Genomic DNA, 11,805 nt, shown 5'->3' on the forward strand with positions numbered 1-11,805 from the left:
GAAATAAACAACAATGACGTAAGATTTTTTTATAACAAATTTATTTTAATTTCAAATATGTTTATATATTTTATGTATTTATAAATTGCTTTATTTGTTATTAAGAATGCTAAGATTTTGGAATTGGAAAAAAATATGATCCATCTCTATATTATTTTTAAACTTTTAATTTTTATTATAACTAAAAATGTTAATTTTCAATCTAAATTTATGTTTAAATATTACAAATATATCATTTATAAATAAAAAACTAATAACATAAAATAAATATCCGCCCGGTTGGGCGGGTCAAGATCTAGTAAAGGATTATAATAGTTATTACTGTCTTATAATGTCCATATATGTCTTATAAGTCATTTATAAAAAAATAAATATTATAAAATTATCTAATATAGGTTACAAAATTATTTTACCATAACTTTTAATTATTTATGAGAGTTTATAAAGCATTTATAAAAAAAATACTCTTATATATTAAAGAGAATCACTTAATTGACTTTTGTTTAGATGTCGATTATTTGTGAAGTCTTAAGAATTTTTTTATAATTTACTTGGTTGATAATTTTTAATTTTATTTATTTTAGTTTAGATTTAAAATAAAAAATAGATCTATTAATCAATTAATATCACTTGCAAAATAATCTAAATCATATTACAAATAATTATTTATAGTTACTAATTGTTAAAATTATATAAACAAATAATGAAATTTGATCAATTTTTATATCTATAAACTACATAATATAATGAATGAATTTTTTTATAATTTTGATTATTTTAATTAGGTCTAAAATGAAAAAGTAACTCTAAAACTAATTATTATCACTTGTCAAATAACCTAATGATATTACAAATAATAATATATGAAAGCTTATTTTCAAAATTATAGAAAGTGTAATAATGTTTAATCAATTCTTTTTATATTTATATACTACATAAAATAATGATAAAAACAATTTATAGAAATCTATATAATGATTTTATATTCATATAAAACTATAACTGTATCTATAATAATTTTTAGTCTCTTGTAATGTCCATATATGTGTTATAAATAATTAGGCTTTGACTATTGGACGAATTATATTGAACGGAACATGTGAAAATTTTGATTAAAAATATTTTTCAATTAAATAATATAATAAAGTGAACAAGGTAATGTTATAATTGAAAATAATTATAAAATAGATTTTTGGTTTATTGAATGTAAGGTTTGTATTACTATTTAGAGAGAGAATAAATATTAGTAAAAAATATGTAAAAAATATGTAAAAAATTAGGAAAATATTAGCAAAATTTAATAAAAAGAACGAAATAATAACGAAAAAGAAAAAAATACCTAAGATGATGCATACTATGTGTTAGAGAAGTTAATGTGAAAATGCTATAATGCTTTTTTCTTTTGTAGAGCTTTGAACGGTTGCTTTTCGAGCCAATGAAATGTAACATGTTTTTTTATTGACCATAACTTTTGTTTCTTCTTGAACAAGAAAGATCTGAAATATATGTTGATCCAGAAACAGCAGTTAATAATAGCGTTTTAAAACTAAACCATCCATCATCAGCAGGCCTGACCATAAATTTCGTACAACCTATTGTTCATAAACTCGGTGAAGTCAGAACGTAAAGAATTAAAACATTTGATCTCCTTGTACGCTCTCCACCACTTCATGAAACTACTTCCCTCCAAGAAAATCTCTGGCGAAACCTCACGCTTTCTGATCATATCCCACACGTACCCCTCAAACCTCACGAGTTTCTCCAGCAACACCTCTCTCCCCACCACTTGAGTTTTCAGAGTATTTGTTACAAGCATAGCTTCCTCAACTTCAGACCAGAAACAAGAATCAAACGTCAAAAGATCACTCAAATCTCTCTTCTCACATCTAACCGGTTCTAGTCCTTCAGCCTTAAACCATTTCTCAAGGACATCATAGTGTCGCGACCTTCCAGAGGCTCTATACCCTGTCCGACCACTTAAGTAATATTCAGCAATGTCTAACGGCTCGACCATACGTTTGTAATTGTTCCCTGAGTAGAGAGACCGTGTCTTGAGAAGCGCTTTTCTACTCTGAGGCTTCTTCTCCACTTCTTCAACCAGTGATATCCAGTAATCGTTTAGCTCTCTTTTGCGCTTCTCTATATCCATATCGAATGGTGAAACAGGACACGCCACGTGTGCCTTGAACCGATCGTAGTAACCTGTTTTTTCCATCTTGCTTTTCTTTTTGTACCACTCTAAAAATATCATCGATATTTTAATGTCGTTTAGCTTCTTAAGCTGATCAAAACGCTGCTTCTTCTTCTCAGCGCGTTCCGCCATGCGGTTGATAACGTCTTCGTCGATCATAATTCTTGAATCCCCCGCCTCCTGTTGAGTTAGACGATCAAGAACTCGTTCATAGTCTCTCCAGCTTAGTATATCTGTATAATCACTCTTTAGCAACTCTATGACGGCATCAGGGTCATCGATGCAGATATATTTGGAGTCGGAACAAATCAAGAATGTTCCAAAAGGCTTGAAACCTTGCTTTATGGGAGTTTGTGTAGCGTCAGCCACGTGAAGGAAACATGAACTTCTCAAGGAGTTCTCGAGGATTTTCTGTAGAGAAGCGTCTCCGATTAAAGGCGAGCCAAACGTGATGCACAAGGGACGTTTTAGTTTTGGCTCGATTAATTCTAGAAGCCATAGCGTAAAGAGAGATGCGACAGATCCCCCTAACGCAGCTCCGGTTATGATGACATGTTTCTTGGACTTGAGCAAACCGAGCAACTGCAAAACAACAAGTATGACCTTTTTAAGATTCACAAAGAACACTCCTCCTTTTCGATATGTATGATGTCTTAAAGAATTTTTATTCTTTCATGATATAAAAATGTTTTAACACATAGAATATAATTTTTACATTTATTAAAACATATTTAACAAATTGTATTTTTATTGTTAATTAATTAAATCAATTAATTTAAATTGCTTATTTGTAGTATTATTTTTAAGAAAATGTAGATTTCTATATCCATCGAATTAAAGCATCATACAAATTGAAATATAATAGGGTAAACTTTAAACGACTTACTTTCAAGAATTTGAATTAAGTCTTTCTTTACTTTAAAAACTGTTTGATGTAAAGTTGTTTACTTGTTAACAGATACTCAAGAGAGTATAGTGTAACTGAATACTACCTCTGATCTGAGCTCATGAATGAGATTTTTCTTGTGGGCAGAGTCAAAAAGCTGATAAGCAGGTGTGTGAAGGGAGAATGATGAGATCTTCTCAGAACATAGAAAATGAAACTGATTCTGATCTTGTGGCCCGGAAAGCAGAATGGAAGCAGGATAATCTAAAGGGCAATTCGGTGCTACAAAAACCACAGTTGTGCATTCTGGTTCTTGGTAAATCTTAATTTTCATATCTGAATCTTGATCTCGATTGGTTGACTCACATGCCTCGGAAATCCTACTACATGAGTTGTGTAAGATACCGGAGTTCAACACAAGCTTCCCTAGCTCCAAACATTTTCTATACAAACTTTGAATTTAGTCAAACCTCCAAAAAACAAAATTTACAAGAAAAGACTATAGAATTGAACTATTGAGCTCAAGCCGTTGAGAAATTGATTAACTAAAAAAGGAAAAAAAGAGTATTTGTATAACTTACAGTGAAGAAGAATCCATGGCTTGATCTGGAAATGTTCTATAGAGAAGAAAATTGAAAAGAGAGGATTGTATTATAGAAAGTAGACCAATAATTAACAATAAGAGTGTTACTAGTTTGCACTTATAGAGTAAATTATAGTGGTGGAAAAGATTATTAAGTTATTCGAATAATGCCAATCAAGTGAAAATATATTTCTTTTCGGTTGTTCTTATTACTGTTTAAATAGAGAAAATCACACAGATTTTTTTACTCCACATTTAATTAAACATTTTCTCTTTCTTTTTCACTTTATCTTTTCCTCTCATTTCTGCTTTCTATATTCCAACTTTTTACTCCCAAATTTACCAATCAAAACTTAAATAAATGGAGTTGATTATTCCTCTTTCTCTCTTTTCCCCGGAAAATCACTAAGAAGCCAAGATCCGTCCAGCACACGATTAGGAGGGACGATATCTTCTCGTTGACGTTGACACAAGTGTCTATACTATAATCACATTTGCATTTTAATATAGTAGCATGACAGTACCAATACTGGTCGACGATTTGTTTAGTATTGTTGACTCTCATCACTTACGTAGACAACAGATACACAAAAGACGTGCCACCAGTTTTTTTCTCACAGCCGTGAGTTTATTTTACTAGCATTGGACCATTTAATCATTTGATAAGCCATGGCGTCCCATGTATGTATCCTCTATTTTTTTTTGTCAAAAGTAAATGATATAGTTTCATATTACTAAACCATAAAAAGGACAAAAATAAAACGCATTGCAAACTTATATGAAAACATCATTTTTCCTCTAACATCATCATTTCACATTAACCATCGTTTATAAAAAGGTTTTAAGGACACTTGGGTCTGCCACCACGTGTCTTCATGTTGACGTAACAAGATCCACATTTTTCCTTATTACCGTACGTGCCAGGAGGAACGCACTTGCAGCGGTAGCAGCACGTGACGCACGCTCTCATACATACGTTCTTCCTCGAGTGTTGCCCACATCGAGTCCCACATAAAGACACGCAATCTATACCGTCCAAAAAAGTAGTCCAGTGTTACATTTTTTTAATCAACGATCAATAATTATTACAATATTAATAAGAAAATATTATTAGCTGAACTTACCTATTCGAGGTCTCACAGGAGACGGTGTAGGAGGTTTGGCTGGCGGCTTAACCGGAGGTGATGGAGTTGGGTTGACGGATGGTTTGGATGGTGGTGGAGACGTAGCTGGTGGTGCCTTATATGGAGGTATTGGGGTTGGTTTAACCGGTGCTGTAGGCGGTTTGACTGGTGGTATCGTGGGTGGTTTAACTTGTGGCGTTGGGGGTTTGTACATAGGTGGTTGAACCGACGGTGGTTTGACCGGTGGTGTTGTTGGTGGTTTAACCGTTGGCGTTGGGGGTTTGTAAGTAGGTGGTGGTTTGACTGGTGGTATAGTTGGTGGCTTAACCGGTGGCGTTGGGGGTTTGTACGTAGGTGGAGGTTTGAGTGGTGGTGTCGTGGGTGGCTTAACCGGTGGCGTTGGGGGTTTGTATGTAGGTGGTTTGACCAGAGGTGATGTGGGTGGTTTAACCGGAGGAGTTGGGTATGATGTAGCTGGTGGTTTTGTTGGTGTAGCCGGAGTGGTTGGTGGTTTAACCGGAGGTGTTACGGTGGGTGGTTTAATAGGAGTAGTAGGCAGTGAGGGTGGCTTGTATGACGGAGACGGTGGTTTGTTTGCCGGGGACGTCGGTGACGTTGGTAAAGAAACCTGTCAATTGCATTGGAATACCAAGTTTTAACCTTTTTTTCATAAAAGTAAGTTTTACCTTTATTACGTAATAAATAGTATATTAGCCTAACCAATACTTAAAATATCACACATTAAAATAGTTAAGAGCAGAAATTATAAATTTAGAAACATACTAATGCACTGGATTCCTCGTTTGAAGCCGCAAAAACAACCTGCTCGGTGATTAATCAAAATACATAGTTAGTTGAAATATACAAACACATAATGCGCATAAATATAATACTACTATTCATAGTCTTTCATACTAAATAGAATTGAAAACATTATATTCTCAAAAAGAAATTACCAATAACTTACATTGGTAAAGACTGGAAGAAAAATGAAGACTGAAAGAAGCGGGAGAGACATGTTGTGAGAGATGAGGAAGCGGTGCAGTCAAGACCAATGGCCTTTTGTGCTATAAATAGAAGCTCTTTTATTAAAATAAATATTAATTCCTGTTATTATCCATGAAATACAAAGAAATAGTTATAATGCATAGTAAGTGTTAGGTCCAGAGTAGTTATTATATCATGCATGCCAGCTTTGAACTTTCACTGCATCATAATTTCTCGGAGCCCGAGGAACAATATATCAGATTCCCCAAAATAGGTTGTATAGGATAATAGTACATGAAAAGAATAATACATGAAGTTGTCATTTTATTCATACACCAACTTGGAATAATTTTATCCGTCAAATAATTAATTTTAACTCTATGAACAGATGGTGAAAATATTGGGATATGTGTGCGTACCCCGAGAAACCAGTATAGTGGCAATTTGACATTAATAAACTTGTTTTTGGGATATGCAGTAAATTAAAATGATATAGTAAATAGCATTCGATTTGCCCATAAAGCTGTGTCGCTTGAATTATTGCACCAGTGAAAAAACGTTTGTCGTGTTTACCTAGCTTTGCTAACATGCAGTAAAGTTATTTGAAATATCTACGTTATGGTATGCTTTTACATGTTCTTATAAAAATCTGAAGTGTTATCAAATCAAAGATGGACAAGAGCACATGGGTCCTTTAAATTGTTTCGATGATTTTTTTCTTCTTACTTATATATCGGAAACAGGATCAAGAGTTAATTATAGGGAGGTCGACAACCAGTAAAGATTTTTATCATTATAGGTCTCGTGCGTGATTAAGAAAAAAAGGTTTCACGAATGAATGTTTTCTTCTTCTTAATTATACCTTTTCTTTTGATAAAATAGTTTACACGACATCATAACTATAAAATGCAAGTACATCTAATAGGAAAAGATACAGAAATGTATCATTACTAGAGATGCAAGGTACAACAATGCTTGAGCTGTGATTCACTATAAACTACACTGTGTGCACACACTGACACACAACCACATGCATTGTTCAAAGCATGGAACCCAAAAGTCTATAAAATTCTCAACCTCCATGCTTTTGTGGGGAACCCATATGACCTAATGAATTATTATTATTTTTCTTGTTTTCTTATATTTCTTCCTTTAAGCAACGGAAATATATTAAATTCTACTTTTTGTAATTTACTACGTTGTCTTCTTGCGGGAACAAATGAAAGAAAGTGATCCTACAATAAATATTGGAACATTAATGTGTTTGTCTTTAATCACAAAACGGAGCAACAGAAACATGATTCAATTATTAGACAAGAACCTCATCTTCGTCTTCAAAGCTCAGATTCAAAGTTTGTAACTTAAAGCCAGCTCCTTGTATAGTCTCCACCAAGCTTGACGCCACTCCTGTTGCTTGAACTGTTGTTTGCTTTGAAAGCTTCACACACACACAGATAACATAAGTCAGATTCAATCAAACATCAAACATAGAGATGTTGTTATGATTATCATCCAGCCATTACACGACTATTCATTCCTATAAAGGCCTTGACTTTTCAAGGCTCAGGCCCGGTCAAGACTCGTATGCAGCCCTACACGACTAATCCCGTGGTTAACCGCTAATATGTAAACAAAATGTGATACTCGAACATATCTAATCCATACATATTAATGTATCAAGAGAATGTTTGATGTGAACATACCTCAACAACGGCAACACCTTCAGAAACTTGAACTTTAAAGTTGGAAACTCCATCTATGTCCTGAAAGAACAAACAACATTTGCTATTGGCTTTCATTCACTGTTGCTGAGTTCAAACAATTGTGATTAGATTGAATCTAGGAAGTGACCAAAAGTGTTTAATATAATCCAAGAAACTTAAGAGAAACAGATGCATTCAAAAAAGATAGTCGTTGAGCTCTAAACAGATTAGCTAGTTCCAAGGAAAGATTATTATCTCAAAGCAAAGTGTTACCTGTAAGGCCTTAGTCACATTAGGAATAGCTGCTTCGTTCAAAGTTCCATCAGCCTTCAGAATCAACCCCCCCAAAAAAAAACAATGATCAGACTCAATATGAGGCCACAGTTGAACTTGCAAGAGTGTAATATACTTAACATGATCTTCAAGAAATTCAAATACCATGAATCAATCCAATCCAATCCATCTTAGAGTTTGCTAATAGATACAATGTACTACTCAATATTACAAAGCATTCCAGCTTATCTACTCACTAACATACTCCGAGGATGACAATCAGACAAAGTCACTGGAGTGATTGATCAAACAGAGAGTGAAGTACCTGAAAGAACATGGTGAGCATGTCTGAAGGAGAGACCGGAACAGAGACTGTCTCTTGCTGTTGTTGTTGCTCTTCATCCGCAATCGCAACGCCGTCTTCTCCTCCTTCTCCAAGAGACGAAAGCTTCGCCATCCCAAGGCGAGGACTCTGTTTAGTTATCTCATCAAAGCTGCAAACTCTGCTGTTCCCGATGGGTCTGGTTCGAAAGGTGAGATTTTTCGATAGAGGAAGAAGATGGGTCGAAGAAAGGTTAGGGCTTTTGGCTGGTGAGAACGAGTGAAAGGTAGAAGATGCTGCAATCGACGTCATTTTCGCTATTACCCAATCTTCGCTCGATAAGAGTCTTTTTGGTTACTCTGTTTCTCTTCTCACATTATCCACTCGAAGGGATTTGAACAATCATGCTAAAAGACATAAACACCCTTGACAACTTCTAAATCAATCCGACTAGTCTTCTTACCGGGAAAGGCCATTTTCGAACTCAACATTATTGGGCCTTTGTAAGCAAATGGGCCACGTGATCTGCGCGTGCACGCTTCCTCAACACTGATCACTCCCTTTTAAACTTGAAACCAGAGCAGTGACTAGGACAACCCAAATCCGTAACTTTCAGATGGAGAAACATCAGATACCGATGGAGTACTTGTCGGTTGGGTTCATCGGAGCTGGGAAGATGGCGGAGAGCATAGCCAGAGGTATTGTCGCCTCTGGTCTGCTTCCTCCGCATCATATGTCAACAGCCGTTCACTCGAATCTCGATCGCCACGATGTCTTCCAGTCCTTTGGCGTCAATGTCTTCTCCAGTAACGAAGAAGTAAACGCCCCATCTTCTCCTTCTCCTTTGACTTTAGTCTTTAAGATAGAAACTATCCATGAATGAACTATGTTGACAGGTGGTTGAAGAAAGCGATGTTGTGATTTTCTCTGTGAAACCTCAAGTTGGTATGTTTTGTCTACCTCTCTGTTGAATCACAAACGAATTAAAAAGATAGTTTTTTTTTTGAGATCTTTGATCCACATTATCAATGGAGTTAGTTACCTGTTGTTTGCAGTTAAGAAGGCTATCACGGAGTTAAGGTCTAAGCTCACCAAGGATAAGCTTATTGTTTCGGTTGCAGCTGGAATTAAGTTGAAAGATCTACAGGTTTTGTATCTCTCTGTAGATAAAAGTAGTTATAACATTGTCAGACATATATATGTTTTTCATCAGTGTTGCTGTGTTAGTTTTTTAATAGAAACCTTTTTTTTTATGGTTCCTTTTTGGTTAAAAAAAAGCTTAAAAGATCTCTTTTCTTTTTTTTTCCCTTCTTCTTTAATGTTAGGAATGGGCTGGTCATGATCGAGTCATAAGGGTGATGCCTAATACACCAGCAGCTGTTGGTGAGGGAGCTTCAGGTCGTTTCTCTCGCAGTCCCTATTTTTGTGTTTTTCTAAATGTTTGTGATTGTTTTTCTCTTTGAAACCTTGGAAAATGCGCATACAGATGCTTAACATATTATTTCTTCATTTAAAAATAGTAATGAGTCTCGGAACAGCGGCAACTGAAGAAGATGGAGCACTTGTTGCTAAGTTGTTTGGGTCGGTGGGGAAGATGTTTAAAGCCGATGAGAAAATGTTTGATGCTGTCACTGGTCTCAGGTACGTAGCGGTTTCGCAATGCTTAAGTTGTTCAAGTCGCCCACTAATCAAGTAACCATGCACTATACAGTGGAAGTGGACCAGCATACATATTCTTAGCCATTGAAGCTTTGGCTGATGGAGGAGTAGCTGCCGGTTTACCCCGAGAACTCGCATTGGGTTTAGCTTCACAAACGGTCTGTGAACCGACCCATACAGCTTCGTTATTCCTTTCCTTTTTCTGTATGGGTGGAAACTAAAAAGGAAGACTTCTGAGCTTTTGTGTTGGTCTCTGATAGGTTCTTGGAGCTGCAGCAATGGTGAGCAAGACAGGGAAGCATCCGGGTGTGTTGAAAGATGATGTTACTTCACCAGGCGGGACCACAATAGCTGGAGTTCATGAACTGGAGAAGGGTTCTTTCCGTGCAACACTGATGAATGCTGTTGTTGCTGCGGCTAATCGAAGCCGCCAGCTCTCGCAGACCTGAATAATTATATAGAGATTGTTGCCACTATTATTTCACCTTGCTTGGTAGAGGTGAAGTCTATTTACCTTGACTCTTATGTTCAGATCTCAGACACTTTTTATTATTATTAAATCTAATAAAAGTTTTAACTGGTGGAAACAGTCTAAAGTTCGTTGGATTAAAGCACAATAATCTGACCACTAAACTAAGCCAAAGTTTGTAAATGACTAAGGTGGATTAACTTGTAAAACAAGGTCTTTTATATATTGTTGGATTACCATTACCACCACAACTCGCTGGTTATAAACAACCAAGAGCAAAACAGAAAAAAACATCTTCTCGTTATCCTTACAACGGGATTAAAAATGCATTACCAAAGTCGATTCTCGATCACGGCCGCTACTATTTCCTTCAACGTCTCCTACAATGAAAGAAAGATTCTTTTAAGTATCATTGGCTTTTGTGCACAGTGTGCAGACTCTTTTCCATAACTATAAATCAATTGTTTCCAAGAAAAATGTAAAGTACCGAAGAATGATCTTTGAGACCAAGTGAGAGGACCAGAGGCTTCGAGGGAACATAAGAACTGAAGAAATCAAAAAGGGATTGCAATCAGTTTACTCAAGACATTAGGAAAAGCACAATGGAGGAGGATCAAGAATCAAAACGAAAGGTGAGAGAGATAGAGAGACCTTATGTGGTCAATGAGCCTTCTAGCAGTTGCTATCAGCATTGGCTTCAAGATTACATAGTGAGCAAAAAAAAATCCACAGTGAGATTTTGTAAGGTGTGAACAATACAAATGTACTCCAATATGATTACGATTATTACTACCTCATCTCGCTTTCCGAATATCACTGAGACACTAAAGGTTGGTTCAACAGACATCCCTTCTTCTTTCCTGTTTAACAAAGAAACACCAGTTTGAAACATATACAACTAAGATGTACATAACCAAATAAAATTTAAAAACAGAACAAGAGATGGATTAAATCAAATAACTCTCAAGTTCACTCCTCAGGAAATAGTAGAAAGATGTTCTAATGAGAGACACCTTGCGTTCAATATAGTTCCCATGGCTCCAATCTGTGTTGCTATCACCTGAAACAAAAATTGTGTCGTGATTTCAGACATTAATATGCTTCAAACATCAGGCGAAGCAAGCTCTTATTACACAAGAGACACACTCACAAGGATATGATCTTCATAGCTGCAGATGACAATCTCTGTCTTGTTTCCCTTTCAAAAAACAAACACTATTTCTCATTTATCTTTGGCAACAGTAAAATAAATTCTTTTTTAAAACATATTGAATGGATGTAGAAATAGAAAACTCGATCAAAATAACAGATTACACACAGTATTTGATTAAATAATCTTCACAATAAGAATCGAGAGATGAAAACTCCAATGAGAATGATTAGATTAGATTTTGCAAAATTACCTTAATTTCTAGTAAGACCTTTCTATGGCGCACTGGAAAACTAGAGTCCAAACTTTCCATTCTCAGTCTTCGCTAGAGTCCTTCTTCCTCTTCCTCCTCCGCCGACTATCTCTGTCTTCGGCTTCTCAAGTCCGAGGAGACGAAGTGGAAACGTGTTAAACGGCGTCGTTTGCGCTAAAAGCTTATAAATATTAGCCCACTAAAA

The 11,805-nt window shown here is 35.5% G+C and overlaps 5 protein-coding genes across 5 annotated transcripts; 1 reads left to right on the forward strand and 4 right to left on the reverse strand.

Annotated features, from left to right (window-relative positions):
* Positions 1-1,436: 1,436 nt before the first annotated feature.
* Positions 1,437-3,808, reverse strand: LOC108844903 (senescence-associated carboxylesterase 101-like). Its single transcript, XM_018618189.2, has 3 exons — positions 3,659-3,808; positions 3,184-3,520; positions 1,437-2,773 (listed from the first exon to the last, which is right to left on the reverse strand). Exons 1-3 carry the CDS (start codon positions 3,673-3,675, stop codon positions 1,562-1,564), a joined length of 1,566 nt encoding a protein of 521 aa, XP_018473691.2. The 5' UTR covers positions 3,676-3,808; the 3' UTR covers positions 1,437-1,561.
* Positions 3,809-4,407: 599 nt separating this feature from the next.
* On the reverse strand, positions 4,408-5,868 carry LOC130509431 (gibberellin-regulated protein 14-like). Its single transcript, XM_057005375.1, has 4 exons — positions 5,752-5,868; positions 5,568-5,606; positions 4,785-5,412; positions 4,408-4,686 (listed from the first exon to the last, which is right to left on the reverse strand). Exons 1-4 carry the CDS (start codon positions 5,800-5,802, stop codon positions 4,502-4,504), a joined length of 903 nt encoding a protein of 300 aa, XP_056861355.1. The 5' UTR covers positions 5,803-5,868; the 3' UTR covers positions 4,408-4,501.
* Positions 5,869-6,991: 1,123 nt separating this feature from the next.
* Positions 6,992-8,444, reverse strand: LOC108845800 (uncharacterized). Its single transcript, XM_018618974.2, has 4 exons — positions 8,073-8,444; positions 7,748-7,801; positions 7,475-7,534; positions 6,992-7,209 (listed from the first exon to the last, which is right to left on the reverse strand). Exons 1-4 carry the CDS (start codon positions 8,379-8,381, stop codon positions 7,081-7,083), a joined length of 552 nt encoding a protein of 183 aa, XP_018474476.1. The 5' UTR covers positions 8,382-8,444; the 3' UTR covers positions 6,992-7,080.
* A 202-nt stretch (positions 8,445-8,646) lies between these two features.
* Positions 8,647-10,307, forward strand: LOC108844247 (pyrroline-5-carboxylate reductase). Its single transcript, XM_018617468.2, has 7 exons — positions 8,647-8,886; positions 8,966-9,014; positions 9,125-9,216; positions 9,395-9,467; positions 9,590-9,710; positions 9,781-9,886; positions 9,989-10,307. The coding sequence occupies exons 1-7, from the start codon at positions 8,686-8,688 to the stop codon at positions 10,175-10,177; spliced, it is 831 nt and encodes a 276-aa protein (XP_018472970.2). The 5' UTR covers positions 8,647-8,685; the 3' UTR covers positions 10,178-10,307.
* A 73-nt stretch (positions 10,308-10,380) lies between these two features.
* On the reverse strand, positions 10,381-11,758 carry LOC108844248 (uncharacterized). The gene is made up of 7 exons (XM_018617469.2): positions 11,601-11,758; positions 11,348-11,395; positions 11,211-11,257; positions 10,991-11,057; positions 10,849-10,892; positions 10,685-10,742; positions 10,381-10,577 (listed from the first exon to the last, which is right to left on the reverse strand). The coding sequence occupies exons 1-7, from the start codon at positions 11,658-11,660 to the stop codon at positions 10,527-10,529; spliced, it is 375 nt and encodes a 124-aa protein (XP_018472971.1). The 5' UTR covers positions 11,661-11,758; the 3' UTR covers positions 10,381-10,526.
* Positions 11,759-11,805: the final 47 nt, after the last annotated feature.

Source organism: Raphanus sativus, chromosome 3 (assembly GCF_000801105.2).
Source record: "Raphanus sativus cultivar WK10039 chromosome 3, ASM80110v3, whole genome shotgun sequence".
NCBI lineage: Eukaryota > Viridiplantae > Streptophyta > Magnoliopsida > Brassicales > Brassicaceae > Raphanus > Raphanus sativus.